At 37.0% G+C, this 23001-nt stretch overlaps 1 protein-coding gene across 4 annotated transcripts in view; it reads right to left on the reverse strand.

The window, feature by feature from the left end:
* Nucleotides 1–241: 241 nt before the first annotated feature.
* The window catches only part of LOC100497030 (threo-3-hydroxyaspartate ammonia-lyase-like), a 33042-nt gene continuing 10282 nt past the window's right edge, over nucleotides 242–23001 (reverse strand). For all 4 annotated transcript variants that reach the window (XM_004915947.4, XM_004915945.4, XM_004915946.4 and 1 more), the window contains 9 exons: nucleotides 22719–22835; nucleotides 22031–22272; nucleotides 19277–19442; nucleotides 18493–18589; nucleotides 16712–16787; nucleotides 12297–12422; nucleotides 9462–9629; nucleotides 6816–6873; nucleotides 242–656 (listed from right to left, as the gene is read on the reverse strand). In XM_004915947.4, coding sequence (XP_004916004.1) covers nucleotides 558–656; nucleotides 6816–6873; nucleotides 9462–9629; nucleotides 12297–12422; nucleotides 16712–16787; nucleotides 18493–18589; nucleotides 19277–19442; nucleotides 22031–22272; nucleotides 22719–22835 — 1149 coding nt within the window. In that variant the 3' untranslated portion in view covers nucleotides 242–557. The remainder of the gene's footprint in view (nucleotides 657–6815; nucleotides 6874–9461; nucleotides 9630–12296; nucleotides 12423–16711; nucleotides 16788–18492; nucleotides 18590–19276; nucleotides 19443–22030; nucleotides 22273–22718; nucleotides 22836–23001) is intronic.

Consider the following 23001-nt stretch of genomic DNA (forward strand, 5'->3'; position numbering starts at 1 on the left):
CATGCTTGTTGGCTTGTTATATTGAATTCTACTTAAGCTTCATAGTAGGTTTATGTTCTTAAAAATGCTTCCCTTGTGTAATAAAAGTCACAAAGTTTGCCCAGGTGCAGTAACCCATAGCAACCAATAAGAACTTTGCAAATATATGCTACTTGCTGATTGGTTGCTGTAGGTGTTTAGACCTGTAGAAAACTTTGTACCTTTTATTTCATAACCCTGTAAGAAAACCTAACAAACAATCCACAATTCATTTACTTTTTAATCACATGAACAACATTTCTACTTTAGCATGATAAACCACTGGACAGATCATATAATTCTTAGCAATATTTATATCTTTACTCCCTTCCATTATATGATGCTGTATCTGTATTGGAATATTTTGTTGTTCTGATGAATATGACTTCACTTAACAAAAACTAATTAAGGTCTGGTTGATTTACAAAGAAGACTCTTAAAGCCACAAGCATAGGTAATTGTAGAAAATTTCAGTAGATTGGCTGCAAACTCATGCACTGGCGAAAAGTCCACATCACCAACTTCTAATTGTTCTCTGCTCACTGGTCATTCCACTTTAGCGATGAGTATTTTTCTGTCAGCATGTCCTTTAGCTGCATAGTGTGTGTTCTGTCTCTGGTTTCCACTAGGCAGGTTACCTGAAAAATAGGGATGTAATATTGAAGTCCAATACTGCACTATTTTTTATCTGTAATTAGAGCATTCTGTAATTTCTGCTTACCATGTTTGAATCTAAAAAATGAATCTCATTTAAGGTTGTAAATACTATTCTTAGATATAAGATACAGCACCTTGCATGCTCACGGACACTTTATTAAAGACACAGAAACAGGTGTGGCTTTAAAAAGGTACTTTTACATAAACTTTTAGTATGTTATAGAATGTCCTATACCTAACAACTTTGCAATTGGTTTTTATTATTTTGTTTTATAGTTATTTGCCTTTGTCTTCTACATCTTTCCAGCTTTTAAATTGTGGTCACTGACCCCGGCAAACCACCGGTCTTCTATTCATATTCCAGTCTCTCACTGCCTGGTTGGTAAGGTAAAGAAGACCCTAGAAACCAGATAGCTGCCGAAATTCCAAACTGAAGATCTGGTAAAGAAAAAGCTAAATAACTGAAAAACCACAAAAAATAAACAAAGAAAACCAACTTCAAGTTGTCTCAGAATATCAATGTCTATGTCATATTAAAAGTTAATATAAAATTGAACAACCCCTTTTACAGGACAAGGTGCCCTAGACATCCCTTCACCTCTTAAGCTAGGAACGTAGGCAGTAGTGAAGTGCCATGTTTTCAGGTTCCCCTATCAATAAACTCTCTGTGCACCTTATTACATATTTCCATTTTAGACTGAAGAACAATGTACTTATATAAGGGAAACCTATGGGAAGGCCATCTCCCATAGACTCTATTTGACTCAAATAATTAAAATATTTAATAATGATTTCATTTTCTCTGTATTAATACAGCATTACCTTGTATTTGATCCCAGCTATGATATATTAATGTATTTATTTCCTATTATTAATATACTGCTGACACATTTCCTGGTCCCAAGCATTCTGGATAACAAAACATGGTTTAACTGCTTAGGTACACATTGCTGCATATTGTTTCTGGGGTATTAATGACTTTTAGTGTATCAGCAGTGTAGGACATGAGCATACATATTTTGGCCAAAGTGTGGCACTAACTTTCCATTTTTTGTAACAATTATTTATACAGGCTGAATTTGTTTGCTGGCGGGATATATTGTTTTTTTTTTTTTTTTTTTTAAAAACTCTGTGTTCTCGTACATAAAATTGTTTTTTTTTTTTTGTCAGCTGATCCCTGTCATGGAAATAGTCAAAATTTAACCCAGAAATCTAGGGTTACCCATTGCACTGAGAAACAGCGCCTAGGAAAGCCATCTGGTCCAAGGTGGCACAGTGTTTACTGCAGGTTACAGACAACGTTTGTCTAGTTGCTCACAGCTAAGTTGAGCCCCAAGTTACCTCCATCTGTTTTCAAAAGTACAACAAGCTCAAAGTGGTCTTGGCAACTTTTTTGTCTTTTTCTTTGTCTCGCCGCCATTAGATACAGTAAACGTCAAGCCTTTTACTGGTTATCATATATCATATATAAAGAAGTGATTTATTTGGCACATTGGAAATGATTCAGGGGACAATGTGAAAAGGTTTTTTCATAGGATTTAAAAAAATGTAAATGTATTATTTGCTCATTATGTGGATGTGTCTTAGTTAAGTCATTGCCTTTCTGTATTTGGGATCATAAAACAATTTTCCATTACATGCAAAATATCCTTCTATTGAAAACAAAGATCAAAACCAGAACATCAGATTAAAACCAAATGTTGTTACCCATTGTTATTGCTCTTGGGAAAAACACAAAAGCATGTTGCAGAGATGTAACATTTCAGAGAATGATGCTAGGTCACTGGCTACACACTGTGATGAATTGTTATTAGCGTTAATGTGTGTTAAGCATGTACATCTTTCTCTGTTGGTAATTCCATTCCATTACCAACACATGTGTGGGAAAAAGTGTGGGTGTTTAATGTTTAAGTTCAGTCATATAAATGCAGTAAACCTACATGTAGATGTAAATTCTGACCATGTAGTAAACCTACATGGTCAGAATACTGTACATTACTGTTTCTTCTTAACAGTTAGCCCTCAGAACTTGACTAAAAGACTACAACTCTCAGGATCCTCCAACATACAATCCAGGGTCCAGGCATGCTAGTTATAGTAGTTATAGTAAGTTATAGTAAGTTATAGTAACATATGGGGAGTGAAGTTTTAGAAAAAAAGCTTTAGATTTTGAAATTACAGTAGTTATATCATGGCATGGCAGGCAAATATTGGCTTAGGAGGTTAAAATCAGGCTAACCCTACCCCCACCCAGCCGAGAGCAGTATTGACTTCTCTTATACTGTACCACATTAGCATGGCTGGTCTTCTGTTACCAGTCTGGACAGTCTCTAGTTTCCCAAGGGCAGTGTTCTTCTCCTGCATTAACTGTTCAGTGACTAATAATTCTGTTCCTATGTGGAAGCAGACAATATATCCTTGGGACTAATGACCAGCCCTCCTTCCCAGCCTACCCCTGGGGATTTCATGTTTTTTTTTAAAGTGCCCCAGTACATTTGTGTACAACGTGAACCCAATAAACAGAGAAAAATGAAGTCTTCATATTGTTTAAAAAATCATTTTTGCACTTGACTGTATAGAACAGTATAATTTGTTCTTTGGAGAGTATTTGTTTTGTCTGTGGGATTAGTTAGAATTTTTAGAGGATGACATGGCAGATAAATATTCCTCATCTGGAAAGCATAAGACCTTTGAAACAAAGTTCTAAATTAAGTTGGTAGAACAATGTCTCCCTTCCACACCTACACTTTCTTTCCTATTACATCTAAGGCACATTTAGGCTTTAAAAATTCATAAGCATAATAGCTACATCCAGAGATATATATACTTTCCTCTTCTTTTCCAACCAGTTCTTTTGGCATAGACAAAATGTTGTTGTAGTATTGTTGCTCACTGGGATACTGTTATAGGGCCAGTATGTAGTTCTGGCTACTCATGCATTTTTTATATTAAGCATGTATCTTGTGTTTTTGCGTGCAGTGCAATTTCTCATGCATGCTGGCAACAAGTGTGCACACACTGAGACCAAAGCTCAAAGCAGAGTTTTTCACATTTTGTAATGTCATCATATTTATATGATTAAATATCTCCAAAAAAAGAGTTATATTCCAAACAGATCAATTGTGTATATATATAACTCGGTGTTGCTGGTGTTTTTTTTAATATTTAAATCATTTACCTTGCACCCGAGGTAAAAGCTGAAGCAGAGTGCCATATATATATATATATTTGTTTTTGGTACTAACATAAATCCTTCTGTGTGAAGTTTATTCCAAGCATTTATCCCTTTTATTCCACTGGAATGAATACAATAGATAGAATTATTATGGTTACTGTAATATGAACTATTTGTGAATTACAACATCAGATTCCATTTTTGCAGTGGAAACCAAGGGAAAAGGAAAATGTTTAAGGCTTAGAACCAAGAATGTCCACCACCCATCTGATTTATTATTTTGAAAAGTCGTTTGTATCTAGGCTTAAGCACAGGTTATGTCTTTTTCTATTTTAATGTTTTGTGTTCTTTTCTAATAAACATACTCATTTTCCAAGGCAGCCATCCCAGTACGGGATTTGGGACACTTTTACACTTAAGGGCAGGCTCTCACCGTAGAGAAGAGAACATTTTCCTTAAAACACAGAGCTACTGCACAATTCTATCATGAACCCCAATTTCCTATTGTGACCAGCTACACAGATGTTCTGCATGCCCCACAATAAATATTTTATTGGTAGCTTGCTAAAAGTAATTCAGTAAGAAAGCTCCAATCCCCTCAAAGAAGAATATAACATTTTAATATTATGATTGTTTACTATTCTGTGAAAGGTTTCCACAAATCCACATCATAGGTCATAGCTCAAATATTGTGAACCGTCACTAATATTAAAGGGCAACTGAAGATATTAGTGTATAGTGGACAACCCCAAATAGGTTGCAACTCAAATGCTATTTTTGCTATGAAGGATAAAACCTGGCCTAAGCGCTTGTACTGATGATGCCCCCCATTCTTCCTTATGCAGGTGGAATGCAGTATGTGTACAGCCCCATAAGAAAAAATGGGGTATGTTTGTTCTTGCGCAGGAGAACGACGCCGCAGGGGAGCACAGAATGTGCCTTGTCCACTGTCCCAGGTCTTTAATTTGGCCAGCTGCCACCTGTTAAATTTAAGGCTGAATAACAAAGATTATAGTATTGATATACCTTATGCACAGGTATTATTATTATACTAACCTAGAGATACTATGAGACTGAAGAACCATTACTACAATTTTTTGCCATGTAGCTCCATTTTGGTATAAGCTTGATCATGCAATGAAGCTGGAATTACTGTACCTGCTGAGTATTCTTCTGACATCTATAGGTGCCTAAAGGCCATGCTTAAGTGTAACTTAACAACTCTGTTCATTCCTCATGTCACCTGCAGAGATGTATGGCATATAGTCCATGGCGCCACACTTTTGGCACCATTATGAATATAACAGAAAATAAGAAAATCCTAATATAAAACTGATGTTCAAAGAGCAGCATAAATGCTGTAACTAAGCATTCAATGTATATGAAGGTGCCTTTGTGTGCTGCTCTGATGCAATGATTGGTTGCAGAACACATTTTAATTAAGGGAAACTGTGTATTTGATTTATAATATGCTTTAAAAAATCAGGAATGTAGAAAGAATAATAAAACTAATATGTTAAAAATTGTTCCAAAATGAGATTTGGCATAAGACCAGTTTCTAAGCAGTTGCATGGTTACAGATTTATGAGCCAATTCTTTTTTTCCTGCATTTGTTATTATTGCACAGGAAATATGTGAAACTAATTTGTTTACTGTGTCTGCATTAATATTTATATTTCATATAATTTATATTAGATCATCACATTCATGGGTTTATCAAACTCCCTGCTTAAAGAGGAAGAAAGCCCCTTTAAACATATCTAAGAAAATAATTAGCACTATATAAATATAAAGGCATACGTACATACGTATGTACATATATACATGCAATGTATGCATGCAAGTTTAGGGGGTTGTATGGAGACGATGATGAGGGGAGATAGTTGACATTGGGTGGCCATGGGCACCTGTATCTCTTGGTATGGCTTTATGTTTCCTACCTACTGCTGCTCTGCATGGCCTCACAATGTGTGGGACCTAGGGTAAGTGCTAAACAAGCAACACTCGGCTCTGGTAAGTTGCACAGTCCAATGGAGTGTTTTATTTTTCCACTGAACTCGCTATGTATAACAGGCAGTCAACTCAGTCAACTTTTGTTTGTACCGTTTTGGAAGCAGTTTCCATATTTAACAAGTGGTTAATTTGCCATTGAAAGGTCACTTAAAACCTAGGATCAGAAACACATGCAAATGTTAGGTTTAAAAGTTATGAACATTGCTGTCTGCAACATTCCAGTAAAAAAAGCTGATTCAATGATTTCCATATGGAAGGAGACTTTACAGCTGATGCTACACCCCATTTAGGATAAATATATATGGTGTATAAAGTGTGCATTATGCCTGCATAAAGAATGTCATCTAAGATCAAAGTGAAGAATATTACAAAGAAAAGCCAAATACAATTACAAAAGAACATATTTCTTGCATTAGCTGTTTAGCTATGCCAAGCTTCATGAATTTAAAAGCTTGAATTGCTGCTAATAGGACTTAACAGCTTGTGACGATTATTGAAATAAGAGAAGAAAATATATAGTCATGGAAACTCATTCCTTTCCAATGATGTTATTCTGTGTCCTCCATACAAAACATGGGAACAGACTCAACTTCTGTCATATCATTCTGTGAGAGCTGCAAAGCACTCCCTAAATCTTTCCATCAGTCCATACAAACTGCCAAGCCACAGTCTTATTTCTTACATAATGAAGGATTTTTCCTTTTCCTTGCCTCACTTCAACACTAACTTATTTTCTAAAATTTACATTATTGTATCAAGCTCTAAAGCAGTTGTTCATCTTTCTATGCTCATACAAATGAAATGTTATATCATAATAATTAAAAAGTTATATACATTAGACTGTAATGTAGTAACATTTCAAGCATTATTGCCTCTTGGTTTTGGCATGCCAACGGTTTATATATCTGATTTTTTCGTATATTATAATAAATAATGTCAATATATTTCCTACCTCTATTGTGAAAAGGGCAGTGTTCAGGAAGATGTTCTCTTTCTGTATATCCAGTACCCTGAAACACATAATTAATACTGATTAGCAGTCTTACAAAGTGTAGCCCAAAATTCATGGCATTGCAGCAGAGTATACAGAAAAAATAAAGCAATATAACTTGAAAACTATGCGATAAGGGAGAGGTGAGGGGAGTCTAGGCAGTGATCGTTAAGAGGGCTTTTAGCGCCCGGGAGTATAGTTGTCCTTTAATATAAAAAAAAGAGCTGTTATCAGTGCTGTGTATCAGGGCATTCAACTGTTGGATTATTTGAGACAATTCCTAAGCAGCTCAGATGATAGTGATCATGTAAAGTGCCCCCAGCATCAAAAAGAGGGCCTAACAGAAACAAAATATGAATAGCTGCTGGGAATTATTTTAAAGAAATGGATTGTTATTGGATGCTAGTAGGGGATTAAGGGTTAATAATTATTTACTGTATGAAATCTTAGGCATGTCCTGTGGGATGATGAAATCCCTGTTTGCCGATGGATGTCAGGTGACATTGCTTAGTGTATGAGTTTATAGGCATACCAGCTTGAGTCATCCTTGGCTTTCACTCCATTGTGGATGGTACTGGAGAGTTTGAGGCAGAAGGGATCAATAAAGAATAAATACACTAAGGGGCTGATTTACTAACCCACGAATCCGACCCGAATTGGAAAAGTTCCGACTTGAAAACGAACATTTTGCGACTTTTTCGTATGTTTTGCGATTTTTTCGGATGCTGTACGAATTTTTCGTTACCAATACGATTTTTGCGTAAAAACGCGTGTTTTTCGTATCCATTATGAAAGTTGCGTAAAAAGTTGCGCATTTTTCGTAGCGTTAAAACTTACGCGAAAAGTTGTGCATTTTTCGTAGCGTTAAAACTTAACGCTACGAAAAATGCGCAACTTTTCGCGTAAGTTTTAACGCTACGAAAAATGCGCAACTTTTTACGCAACTTTCGTAATGGATAGGAAAACTCGCGTTTTTACGCAAAAATCGTATTGGTAACGAAAAATTCGTAAAGAATCCGAAAAAATCGCAAAACATACGAAAAAATCGCAAAATACCGATCATTACGAAAAAAACGCAATCGGACTCCATTCGACCCGTTCGTGGGTAAGTAAATCAGCCCCTAAGTAAGGAGAACCGAATCCTAATATGCATATGCAAATTAGGCTACTAAAGGGTTAAAGATAACCATGTGCATGTTTATGTGAAAAGCCACATGATTTTTAGGATTCAGATTTGGTTTGGCCAAGCACATCCCTAGTTCTCAGTCAGGTAAATAAAAGTAGGAGTCTACCAGAGAAAGAATATAGTAAGAATCATTAACCTATGAAACAAGGGGTGCATATGACAAGTTTTGTTTTTTTTTGAAAGGTGTATTTTATTGATTTTCATAACAACATAAAACAACATATCTGACAATACAAAAGGATAGAACGGAGTACTTTTTTTCCCAGGTTAGATTATATCATTGCTATATACATCGTAATTACAGGCTTTATGAGATGAGTATAACTTTACAGGGTATAGATCCGGCAGGGGTTCCAATGCATTATATTAATCAACCAATAGGTCTAGCTAAGTTGGGTTATGTCAAAAGAAATGGGGAGACTCCAGGAGTCAGAAGGTATGCATGGGTGTGGAGCTGTTCAGTTGCCCTCTAAGTCACACCAGGGACCCCAAACTCTGTCAGATTTGTCAGGTGCACCCCTTGTCTCATATGTGAATTTGTATAGGGGAACGAAGGTGTTCACCAAATTCTTCCAGGCTGTAATGGTGGGTAAAGTAGGGCCCATCCAGTGCATTGCAACAGTTTTTTTTTGCGTAAAACAAGAGTATCCTGTAGCGTAGCCGGGAACTATTGTGAGGGATTATACTATCTAAGACACCTAACAGGCAGGTTTTTGGAGCAGTTACAGTAGGGAAGGCTAGGTTATTTGAGAGATAGTTAATCACTGCTGTCCAGAACCTGGCGATATGGGGACATGACCAAATCATGTGGAAGAAATTAGCAGAGTCTGCTCCGCATCTCGGGCACTGTCAGGGCACGGCCCATCCAGTACAGCCTTGATGGGTGATATACAGATGGTGAAACGTTTAATACTGTACAAGTCTGTCTTTGCTGGAGAGAAGACAGTTATACATGGTGGCATATGACAAGTTTTATAAGATCTGGGGAAACTGGTGCAACCAAGATAACTTGGACACATAACTCATTACCTTAGATTAAGTGTCACTGATCTGTCAAAACTAAACACAGTCACCTATATAGTGACAGCTGCAATGCCTAGCAATAGTATCCTTGCTTGTATTTACCTGAACTCGACTTGACACCATTCCAATGTCAGTATATCAAACACTGCTTTGTATTTTATTGTTTTGTGATGTTGTAAAATCAATAAAAATCTACCTTTAAAAAAAAAAAAAAGTAATGTAATGTACATCACAATTAACAAGTTCCCTTCCAATCATGGAGAAATATTAACTGAGGAAATAGGTTTTTGTTCCCACAAAAAATTATTTGATGGAGACTGGATGTTTATTAAGTACAAATATCATTGTTTATGTGAGAGTGCAAGATCATGATGCTAAAAAAGTTTAATGATAAATACCTGACTTCTTCTCGACCAAGAATCTCAAGGAGCTTTGTGACTTCCCCCGGGAAGTCTGAAAGCACGACAGAGAACTTGCAGACTCGGTGATCCAGGACCAAGGCTTTGTCTATGCAGTGGCGAAATAATGGCAGAGGGAGGTTTCCACTGCAAACAACAACAGCCACTCTAAAAAACAAAGCGGAACAAGAGCTGTATAAATTGTTCACAGATAAATACCCACAGTGGCAACCTGTGCACAGTATAGAGCATATTTAAAATTTGGCATAAAATGCACAGAACAAATTTGTTGTTGCTTTTATTACGAGCAGTAGCAACAGTTTCTTGTTGTAAAAATATGTCCAACTAGTGGCTCTGCATTACTAATCATTGGCTGATTCACTAAGTAATTCTATACAGAAGTACTACAATAAAATTAACAGTTATCCATACATTTGGTTCCTCATTTGTCATACACGCACTAATGTACAGATAATCTGTAATCCGATAGGAATATAGGGTGTTCTATTGAAATCCACCCAGACCTGGCATATATACCTAGATGGTTAGGCAGTATAGTTGAAATTTGCCCATCCAAACCTGGGCATCTCAGGTGGGAAATGAAGAATCAGTTTTTACAAATTGACACATAAAAAAATCCAACACAGTGCCTGAGGACACAGGTATTGTATTCATGAAGGGCAGGGAGCATCAGGCGCAAGTACTTCCTGAATGAGCACTGATGGGTGCAATTGGCTAGCCACTGCAAAGGGGCAAACTAAGGTAGATGTGAAAAATTGTGTAACACCCAGTATACAAAGAAATGACAGTTTTACACTAAAACCTTATTTTATGCCAAATTCAGCTACACTTTAAAATAAAATAATTACACATTTTTCTAAATATGTGTGATCTTACACATGTGCTGTGGTGTTATAGTGCTAATTGTAAACTGTGCTCTAATGATTTGAACTGTGCGCCTAGGTTCTTTGTTGTAAACTTCATGTTAAAATAATACCCAATGGCAATTTAAAATAATGAGAAAGTCTGTAAACCATTATACACACACTCTATATTTGCCAGAAATCTCCTCCAAATGTATCCTATGTATACATCATCACTAGATAACATTGTTTTGCAACCATGGGCCCAGCAGTATTGGTATTTTTCTGTGGATGCCGTTCCAGTGGTGTAATGTGATTATGTAGCTCTCCATACACTGGAAACATTATTTATACTTAAACCAAGGCACTCTGTACACCATGCACTGTAGACTAATACAGTATGATAACAATGTGATTGGGTTACAGGAAATGATGTATGGCTGCCTAGAGTGGAACTAATCTTTTAATTTGCTGAGCATTCTGGCGTTCATTTTATTAGAACCAGATATGCTAAAATGACGAACTTTTTGCTGATCACATGCCAGTTTTTTACACTGCACACTGTATAATTTGCCCTGAGTAGATTTTATATAACAGATATGAATGTGTGAGTTTGCTTTTAATAAACGTGATCTTTAATTCCTGTACTGTAATGCAGTAATTCTAATGCAGCCATCCCAATTTAACCCTGTTGTAAAACACAGCAGCGGCCAGAAAGATTGCGAGACAATTATTTAAAAAGATCTCTATTTAATGTTTCATGTTATTCATGTTAAACTACTGTCTCACAAGTATAAGGTGTATTTTAGCTAATAATTTCAACTTGACTACCCAGCAATGAACAGATTATTTTTGAAGGTATAAACAGGTATGGGATCTATTATCTGGAATGCTTGGGACCTGGTGTTTTACTGAGAAGGTTTAGGATCAAGTACAATGTACTGTTTTGTTATTACACAGAAAAAGGAAATAATTTTAATTATTATTAAATAATAATAATTAAACTTATTTCCTTTTTCTGTGTAATAACAAAACAGTACATTGTACTTGATCCTAAACCTTCTCAAAAATATTAAATAATATAAGTTTAATATAATTATTATTTTCCTCTATGGGAGATGGTCTACCTCAAATTTAGAGATTTCTGGATATTGGGTTTCTAGATAAGAGATCCTCTACTCTTCTGTATCTGTTTTACTTATTATTTGCACTGGCCTGCATGTGCGCCCCCATGGTACATGTTCACCCAAGCTCTCAGCTATCTATGCCATGTTGCTTTGGGTTTAGCACACGCCAGTGACTTCATCGGTATGCACTGAACCCGACACAGCATAGAGAGCTGAGAGCTTCGCTGAACACAAACCTTGGGCGAGTACATGCACACCAGCACATGTAATAAGTAGGCAAAATAGAAGAGTAGAGCTGAGTAGATGCGAAAGAGTAGCATTGAGTAGAGCTGAAAAATAATCATTTAACAAAACTAGATAGCCCCCCTAGTCATATGGGCCCTGTTGTGTACCGCTAGAGAGAGCTGCATGCCTAAATGTTAGCTAAGATTAAATGTATTTTCCCTGTTGGTGAATCTGTTATCTAGCCTGACTTTCTGCGTGTTCTCTTCCTACACTTCCTACTTGCAAATGTCTGTATATAGTTAGCCATGCTGGAGCTCTAATAAATAAGTTGTTTAAGCATTACCATTGAGTCCTTCTTAACTCCACTGTGAACCCAACAGACCCCACAGATTATTTTTCCACAGATACAGCCTAGATGGGTGTCCTGTACAAGGTTTATTTTAGGGCCCCACATATCATTAATCTGCCACTGAATGCCAGCCAGATTAAATATGGCATTAGATACAAGGTTTATTGATATATGTGGTGTGCTTTAAGATGCTTCAGCAGTTGATGCCCTTGTGGGTTGGCAGTGCCACCATAATAATATAATAATCTCCATATCTCTCCAGATTACTTACCTTTTCCCTTTCAGTTCTGGCAGTTTATCAGCTACGAGAGCAGCAAGTCCCATTGCACCCTCAGCATCAGCTGTGACTCTCTCACATTCTAGAAGCCTCAGCATAGAAAGCAGTACATCCTCCTCCCTGTAGGTAAATAAGAGACAGCAATTGTGTGAGATGTAATCAGTGCTTAAGTAAAACAAAAAAATAGTGTTTTACTACTGAAAATCCATCATTAACAATAATGTGTTTATGGCATACTAGAAGAAATACATATACATGTGAAGTGTCAAAGAACTTTCATGCAAATGGTTATCTAGACATACAGCTTGCTTTCAAAGAGCTCTTCTATTCATCTTTCAGTTTACATGGCTGATTTTCTTGGATGGAGCTGTGAAATGTAAAACCTCAAGAAGGTTCAATTTGACTGCAAGCTTGACAAAAGGGAAAGCCTTTCCTGTTATTAAATGTTAGAGTCATACAGAACTCATTCAGTTAGATTGCAGTAGAAGAAGTTGACTGGCCTGCAAAGGGCCAGTCCTCAACCCAGCTGGCTGAACATGTAAAAGCAAAACCCACCAACATCTAATGGGAAGCGTTGTCTTAAAAGTTCTCCCACTTAGAAATCATGGAAGGGTCTGAAATTCAAATTGTACAGGCGCATTCCCACTGTGAGAGACAGCATTTTAAAAAAAAATTCAGGAAATCCCATTGTATGATTTTTAAAGAATGTATTTGTATTGCACTGCTGCACATAAGTATTTGAACACCTGAGAAAATCAGTGTTAATATTTGGTACAGAAGCCTTTGTTTGCAATTACAGAGGTCAAACGTTTCCTGTAGTTCTTGACCAGGTTTGCACACACTGCAACAGGGATTTTGGCCCACTCCTCCACACAGATCTCCTCTAGATCTGTCAGGTTTCAGGGCTGTTGCTAAGCAACACGGAGTTTCAGCTTCCTACAAAGATTTTCTATTGGATTTAGGTCTGGAGACTGGCTTGGCCACTCCAGAACCTTGATATGCCTCTTATGGGGCCACTCCTAGTTTATCCTGGCTGTGTGCTTCGGGTCATTGTCATGTTGGAAGGCCCAGCCACGACCCATCTTCAATGCTTCGACTGAGGGAAGGAGGTTGTTGCTCGAAATCTAACAATACATGGCCCCATTCATCCTCTCCTTAATACAGTGCAGTCGTCCTGTCCCCTTCGCAGAAAAGCACCCCCAAAGCATGATGTTACCCCCCCCCCATGCTTCACAGTAGGGATGGTGTTCTTGGGATGCAACTCATCCTTATTCTTCCTCCAAACATGGCGAGTGAAGTTTAGACCAAAAAGTTCTACTTTGGTCTTATCTGACCACATGAGTTTCTCCCATGCCTCCTCTGGATCATCCAGATGGTCACTGGCAAACTTCAGACGGGCCTGGACATGTGATGACTTGAGCAGGGGAACCTTCCGTGCAATGCATGATTTGAAACCATGAAGGCGTAATGTTCTACCGACAGTGTTATTTGAAACTGTGGTCCCAGCTCTCTTCATGTCATTGACCAGCTCCTCCCTTGTATTTGTGGGCTGATTCCTCACCTTTCTTATCATCAGTGATACCCCACGAGGTGAGATTTGCATGGAGCCCCAGTCCTAGGGAAACTGACAGTCGTCTTTAGCCTCTTCCATTTTCTAACAATTGCTCCAACAGTCGTTCTATTTTCACCAAGCTGCTTGGCTATTGCCCCGTAGCCCTTTCCAGCTTGTGGAGGTCCACAATTTTGTTTCTGGTGTCTTTTGACAGCTCTTTGGTCTTGCCCATGGTAGTAGTTGGAGTCTGACTGATTGTGGGGTGGACAGGTTTCTTTAAAGCGCTTAGACAGGTGCTACTAATTTAGATTAATGAGTGGAGTAGAGGGGGACTATTTAAAGGCAGAGTAACAGGTCTTTGAGAGCCAGAATTCTTGCTGATTGCCAGGTGTTCAAATACTTATGTGCAGCAGTGCAATACAAATACATTCTTTAAAAATCATACAATGGGATTTCCTGAACTTTTTTTTTTAAATGCTGTCTCTCACAGTGGGAATGCACCTACAATGTGAATTTCAGACCCCTCCATGATTTCCAAGTGGGAGAACTTGCAAAATCGCAGGGTGTTCAAATACTTATGTTCCTCACTGTATATTAAACAGGTCAAAAAGGAGATTATGGGAGGATGTCTGGAGTCTAGTCGCTGTAAGGCACATCCCAATTTAACTATTGCTGAACATGATGCTTTGATCAACCTGAAATCTAGGTCAGATATTACGATCAAACCCTCTGATACGGGGGGAGCAATTGTTGCGCTGAACACCGGGTACTATGAATCTGAAATAATGAATCAGTTGCAGGTACACAGGTATATTTGAGATTGGATCATGATCGGACTAATAAAATTAAATGTAAGGTTTGGGTTTACTTATGAGACATCATTATACAGGATGTTATTTCAGAAGAATTACAAGACTATTTATATATGGAAAAACCTATAATACCAGTATTGTATACCCTGCCTAAGGATCTTGTCCAACCACCAGGACGGCCAATAGTTGCAGGCATAGGTTCTGTATTTTGCCCTATGGCCGCCATGTTGGACAGGATCCTTGTGACACTGGTTCAACAGGGTAAGTCATATATCAGAGATAGTAAACATTTTTTGGAAAAGTTACATTGCATCCATGTGGAGAATTGGAATGATATAGTGTTGAGCACATTGAATGTGTCCTCGCTGTATACATATATTCCACATGGTGATGAATTTGAAGCCTGTGCTAAACTTTTAAGAGCAAATAAACGCTATGACGAAATTGAGGTACATTTTTTTCTGAAATTGTAAGAAATGATTTTGATGGAGAACTATTTCAGGTTCAAGGATAGCTATTTTTTACAGCTAAGGGGGACCGCAATGGGCTCCAATGTCGCCCTTTCATATGCCAACTCCTTTATGCTTCGGCAGGAGGAGGAACACATATATCGTTGAATACCGTTCACCAAACACTGTGTGATTTAGTGGCAGTATATTGATGATATGTTCATTATATGGAGGGGCAACATGGATTCCCTTTTGGGGTTCCAGGAAGAACATATGGGACACATCCTATCATCTCCTATACATTGCATATGGACACTGAGTTTATACAGTTTTCAGATGTTAGGGTAATCAAAGACGGAAATGGATTTGCTACAGAGTTGTACTCCAAGCCATCTGATAGGAACCAGTTATAATAAATTCTTGATGAAGGAGAGACGCAGGGAGGGTGGTCCACAGATTCCCTTTGTTATGCAGTACAGTGGGGCCAGTGGAACTGTTGCCTCTGTGCTGCAGAAGCATTGGGGGGCCTGAAGAAGGAGTTGGAATACTCCGAAACATTGCTTGTTGGACAAGAATGGATTTTAATATACTTGAGCTTTGCATCTAATGAAGTGAGTGCTATGTCATTTTTTTTCTTTTTTGTATGTTGTTACTATGGCAGTGACATTCATGTATTCGGGCTGTATGATTCTGTGGCTCTATGATTGTATGTGGTATGTATATGTGTATATGAGTGATGATTCCCAGCTTCATTACTAACTAATAAAGGAAAACTTTATGCCACCACCACTTTCAAGAAGGTTATTGTCTTTAGATAGATAGATAGATAGATAGATAGATGATAGATAGATAGATAGATAGATAGATAGATAGATAGATAGATATATAGATAGATAGATGATAGATAGATAGATAGATAGATAGATAGATGATAGATAGATAGATAGATATATAGATAGATAGATGATAGATAGATAGATAGATGATAGATAGATAGATAAATGATAGATAGATAGATATATAGATAGATAGATCGATAGATAGATAGATGATAGAAACATTTATCAAACTTTGATAAACAACAACCTATTGCCCATTTTTGACATGAAATGTGGAGGGCTCATTTTGAGATGTATTTTCAGAAGAAATCTACTTTTATTTGCAGCACCTTAGCTATTATGTACAGTTTGTGCCAGCCAGTTAACTATAAAGTTAAAGTTTCTACAACCTCCCTTAAGCTGAAGGTCTGGGGCATGTGCACCTGGACTCCACACATAACCCACCCCAAAAATATAACTAGATTTTTTATGTGTAATTTGATTAACATTCCTCAACATTAACGTAAGGATAAAGGAGATAATATACAAAGCAGGAATCATCTGCAAAGTAGTTTGTGAAGCATGAAACATGTTGTGTGCAGAATAAATTTCACTTGATACTTGAGGAGTATACTGGGCTGCTGTGCCTAATAGGCAGAGGGAGTGCATTGTATTAAGATTCCACAACATTCTACCCAAATATTTTTTTTTATGGGTCAGTCACCACAAATGAACATCTTATTTTATATTCAAAAACATGCATTATTATGTACCATACCTCACTGAGATCATCTTATCTATAAGCTTCTTGGTGAGTTTTAATGTATTGGCACCAAAGGATGGTCCTCCAAGCTCTAAAAATAGATTGTAAATGGTATTAAAGGGCTGCAGTGATCAGAAGTATTCATGTTTTCTAAAGCAAAATGTTTAATATTGTGTAGTAAGTATGGCTCTTTTGAAAATAGTTGATTTAAAGCAGGCAGTCTATGCATCCCTTCAGGTTCAAAAATCTTTATCTGAAATGTTAATTAAAGGACATGTACACCCCCCAAACAAAAAACAAAATTGTTGTGTAGGTTGCCACAGGCCTGATTATTAACTAAAGCTGGCCATACACGCACCAATAATATTGTATGAAACCTTGTTTCGTACGATATTCGGTGCGTGTATGGCAAGATTGGGCGCCATAGAAGGCGCCTGAGCAAAATCTGCCGTCTGGGCTGAATCGGCAGAAGGAGGTAGGAATCCTATGGTTTCTACCTCCTTATCTGCCATTTTAGCCCTGAACGTTAGTGGCGGATTTGAAGATAGCAAATCGCCATGTGTGTGGGCACCTTTACTCAAACAAGTGATACCAGTATTGTCCGTATATCAATGATTCAGCACAGAAAGACAAAGTATAGTGGATAAAATACTACTAAAATACTACTACTCAGTTTTGGAGGCTTTAGCTGGCCACACAATGACATATCTGACAGTGGATATCAGACTTAAAAAGTACTTCCCTTACCAAGCTAGCCTCACAATGTCTTCTTACACAAGGGAACTCTTCCAGTCTACTGGAACTTGGCTGATTAACTGGGGGCTGCATTTGGTTAGTAACCATATACACAAGCCAAAACAATCTGCTGCTAATTGGATTTACCAACATATATGATTAACGGATGTTATCTTAACATCTGCATGTATCTACTTAATAAGGCATTAGAGTATGTATTGCCTGGTCCTCTCATATATGTATTTAGACTTGTATCCCCTGCTTAACTATCTCTTTTCAATTGCAAACATTCTAAGGTTGGCCAGCCATTTTTTCATAACAGAGACCTTCAAGATTATTTATCACCCTCCTTTGCACTTTCTCTATTTTATTTATGTCCCTTTTAAGTATTGGAGGCCAAAAGTGCACTTTGCCTTACCAGTACCTTTAAAAGGTATTGACTCCTTCCCTTGTTAAGACAGGACAATAGTTTGCTATCCTTTTGCTGCTGCTGATTGACATTGCTTGCTATGGTGAAGCATATCTCCATAATAATCCCTAGGCCCTTCTCTATAAAGGATTTACGTGTTCTTAGAACTTGAGGGCGTATTGCTTCATGCTATGGGACCTTGCTCTTATTAATTTTGCCACTGACAACTTGTTCAAGTTAAGCCATCCGTACAACTACAGAGTGAGTCTTTTACCTCATTTATTGTATACACACTGGAAAATAAGTAAGCACAAAAATTCTTCAAGATCTCAAGATTCATGTGACAAGAAACACAATAAGAGGCAATGATAATCACATTAATACTCACTCTGTTGTGTGTAGCTTTTTTTGTACCAGAAAGTTTGGTTCTCAGTGTGTATAATGTCTTTTAAGTTTTAAACGCCTTTTGGTTTTTAATGCCTTATTATAACATATATTCACATGCAATGCTTAGATCACATTTCAATAGTGAAATCTCTAATTTATAGGTAAAACAATTTACAACTCAGGTTTGGGAGGAAAGGACATATAGAGGCAAATCATTCTTTAATTTCATCTTGAAACCATTTTTATCAAGCCAAAACATGTTTACCTCCATACAGGGGATGAGTTATGCAGTCATATTCTGTTGAACAGTGTCCTGATTTCAATGACTGTTGCACAATGGGAAATTTCTCACTCTCGACACCCTAGATAAAGGATCAACATTGAGAGACAAGCAAAGACAATTGAGGGAATCACTACATGTGTACACATTTGAAATAAAATTGTAAGTGAATCAAATACTTTGCTCCACGCAGCTGTTAGACATATGTGTGTAAAAATATATTTTACAGAATATTTAAGGTTTACATGATATGTATTATATATATATATATATATATATATATATATATATATATATATATATACACAAAAAAGGAAGAAATGCCGCACTCACAGGTCTTAGTGTAAAAATAAAGAAAATTTATTTAGTCTGCCTAAATAAATTTTCTTTATTTTTACACTAAGACCTGTGAGTGCGGCATTTCTTCCTTTTTTGTATATACTTTTCTATATACTGCACCCAGGCAACATTGACTCTTACATGACGTGAGTGCCGGCTTTTCTTTACATATATATATATATATATATATATATATATATACACACATATACACAGATCTTTATAGAACAATTAATTTAGTCAAATCATTTAAAAGCACAGATGGCACTGGAACCAAATAAAATGAAGAATAATTCAATGTTTACACAGTATGACCTTAACATAGTAAATCTTAGAGAAAAAGTTTTTGGTTGAAGAGGACATATACTGTTTGTGGTGCAAAAGACTTGAAAAAAGTAGCTGTATAGAGTGAAAGAAATTGTGTACTTACAATAACTGTGATTTTTGGGTTCAGGTGTTTGAGGGCAGCTGCTGATCCAGCCAGCAAGCCACAGTGCCCTCCTGCTGGGAATATGACTGCATCCAAATTGGGAACTTGCTCATATATCTCTAGACCAACAGTGCCCAGACCAGCAAGGTAGCCAGCACTGTCCTCCCTTGGCAAAGAAAAAATATTTCTTTATAAAAACAGTTTTAGTTTTAGCACAAGACATTTGTAAGAAAGAAAGAAATAAAAAAGCTAAACATATAGTCAAGCAAAAAGAAGCTACAGAGCATGAGTATGGCTAAAAACCTTAAAGATGGGGTTGGCAAATGCAGATCTGCAGATTTTGGAAATTACAAAGTTGTTTAAATCACAATAGCTGTATTTGCATTGGTTGTACACCTGCACTGACTCTATCAGCTAACAGATACTCTCCTGTATTAACTTCAGTATTTATAGTATATTATTATATGTATTGCCATAAGCAACTACTCAGGTGAAAAAGTGGGTTTTAAGCCTTTTAAATACCTGTCATTATTAGGACTGTTCAGTGTTCCATCAAGTACAAATGGATGGGCATTTGAAAACACACTAATGCTTATATAAAAATATTAAATATTAAATCTTTTAAAGATAATTTGGACTAGGAAACCCCAACTTAGCATAGAAACATCTACATTACAGCATAGTTTAAAATATGTTTTTTAACACCTGGGAAGGTTGACAGGTTAAATAAAATCACACACACACATATATATATCCTGGTATTACATCTTAATTTTAACATAATGCTTTTGCCAAACATGGTATTTGTCCCACAGCAACACTGCTTTAGACTTTATATAATTTAATGTTTTCCAGACTTGACAGGATTCCTAGGTCTGTTCAAAGACTTGGACTGTTTGTATAGGCAGTCATCAGCACAAGCAGCTTCTTCCAAGGCCATCTACATTTCAGCCCCATAATGCTTTAAATAAATACTCTACTTCTAGTGACTTTTGAAGTTGCCTGCTTTAGAAACATATGTTAAACAGTACAGATGTTAATGCCCCTTGAGGTTTGACAGGTGTTTCCCATTGGTTAGGAATGTGAAGGATTGAAGGCAATGATTCTGGTGAGGCAAGCATACATTTAATGAGCTTGCTTTTTAATAGAGGTTTGCCTTAATGGCAATATCCATGGTATTTGCTTAAAGGGCATCACTTGCTGAAAATTAATTTCCCCCATTAGTCAACAGACTGAGTCCAAACTCTGACAATATAAGAAGTTAAAAAATGCCCCCCGCATGAGTACTGTAGCAGCCTGCACTGGGTGACTACTCCTACCGTGGACAGTCATGCAGTGACAGACATTCAAACACTGAACAAATCCATAGCCTGGGGGAATTGATTAATATGTCCATATGAGTTAAAGAGAATCCATGTTATGGGCATGAGAATATTGAGTTCACCCACATTCTACATCACAGGCAGTCAAATAATGAGTGGGTGTCCCAGGCCATATACAATAAAAAGCATGAAGTATGATTGGTAGCAGTAAAAGCTATGCTTGTATTTCAGCCTCCACTTTCAAGATGGACTTCCCCGAAAATATTAAAGAGTAAATGATTCAGGGTTATGTTGGGACCCATACTGGAGTCTCAATTCAGGTTTGGATCCCCAGACATTGCTCTATTACCCTTTAGGGAGAATACTATTCTACAGCATTCCCATGAGCCAAAAGAAAGAAAAGCAACATTTTTTCCTACTATCTGAGAGGGATGATTTGTAGTGGCTTATATTGAGGTATTTGCAATGGAAAATTTACTAGACTCTAATAATACATACATTATATGGACACTTTTTCTGGGAAAGCAATATATACTCTACATGTTACATGTTTATTAGCCTTTAGTTATATAAAGATATCTATAACATAAGTTTAAGAATATGGAAACATTTACCAACATATCTTTAATAATGAAGACAAAAAGGAACACCAAGAGCCCCAATAGTGTAATATGTTTTTACAAGGAGTAATGGTAAAATAAACAAATTAATACTCACAAGCCAGGGTTACCAATAGGCAACCACTGTATAGGCAGGTGGGGAGATTATCCTGACCCCACTCAGGAATAAGAAGTCGCTCTCTGTAGAAGATAGAAAAATGGGGATAACACCCCTCCACTGGGGGTGGACTCGGTATAATGATAAGACAAAACAGAGGCGCCAAAAGGATAAAATTAGCTAAAAACACTTAAAAACCCAATGGGTAATTCAGAGGAGGTAGTAGTGAACTTACCTCCTCCAGGCAGACACCAACAAAAGTGGTAATTTTCAGTAATAGTTTATTCACAACAATAATGCAACGCGTTTCGCAGTTATTTCCTGCTTCATCAGGCAATGTGTGGTGTGGTGTGTTTATACAAAGACACTGTTGTTTTTTTTGCGCCTATTCTACATTGCCTGATGAAGCAGGAAATGCCTCTGTTTTGTCTTATCATTATATCTTTAATAATGAAGCATGCATGTTCATATAAGAAGAATTTATAGTGGTATTTTTATATAGGTCTTTTACTTAGTAAGAAAAATCCTTTATGGCTGAAATTATAAAGTTGGTCCACTATGGCTCTTTAACCTTTCCAAAATAACATCACTCATTACCTAAAACCAAGAATCCAGCAATTGTTGAGACATGTAGGATTAGTAGTTTAAAACCAAAGTATAAATATAGGCTGATTAATTTTTGCTAAAATTACAATATTTGTAACCTGGTACTTACTCCTCTATATACAGATATCCATTCTCTTGTGCTAGTCTCCTTGCATGGCTTTGTGCATCCCGAGCAGTTGGACCAAATAATATAACCATGGCACCATAATCACGGCACATTCTGACCCGGCCTAGGGAGGTTCCAGCTGACATGATGACAAACACAGGTATTTGTAGCTCTGACGCATGAAAAGCCACAGCCAAGGCAAAGTTACTGTCTGTAGCGACAATGACACCTTTCCTTTGCTGATCCTGTTGGCACAAGAGCTTGGAATAAGTCACCGGACTATAGTAGTATGAAAAACCGCAGTTTTACTTTGCAAATGAATGTATATTTACCTATTATTATTACTATTATTATTATTTAATTATATAGCACTGACATATTCAGCAGTGTTTACAGACATTACCCAAGTTCCTGTGACTTCAGCCAGCCTCATTTGCAAAGAACTTAAACTAGGAATCAAGACTTTTGGCATGAGATCAGTGTTGGAGAAAGACTGCTTTGCCTTTGGAAAAATATTTGCCTACAGAAGTAAAATCTCTTCAATAATTTGTTTTTGCATCAGTAAATGCTGGAAACTCCAGATGCTGTACTGTAGTGTAAACTTTCTGCTACTGCTTCAATCTTTTCTTGTATTGTGATCTTATATATGTCAGCATACTTAAACATGTCAGTATTTATATGCAGCTTTTACCTGGGGCAGAGATGTGAGAAGGTAGAGGACTCCTCTTTCCTTTACAGACCCTGTATACTGAAGATACTCCTTTTTCAAGTATAGTTCAACACCATACTGCTTTGAAATCCTTGAAAACTGGAAAGTAATATATAGGAATATGTTAGAATTTTACAATACATGAGGCACACAAATGTCAAACTATGGGGCACATTTACTAACCCACGAACGGGCCGAATGCGTCCGATTGCGTTTTTTTCGTAATGATCGGTATTTTTTGATTTTTCGGAAAAATTGTCGCAAC

Source organism: Xenopus tropicalis, chromosome 7, assembly GCF_000004195.4.
Source record: "Xenopus tropicalis strain Nigerian chromosome 7, UCB_Xtro_10.0, whole genome shotgun sequence".
Lineage (NCBI taxonomy): Eukaryota > Metazoa > Chordata > Amphibia > Anura > Pipidae > Xenopus > Xenopus tropicalis.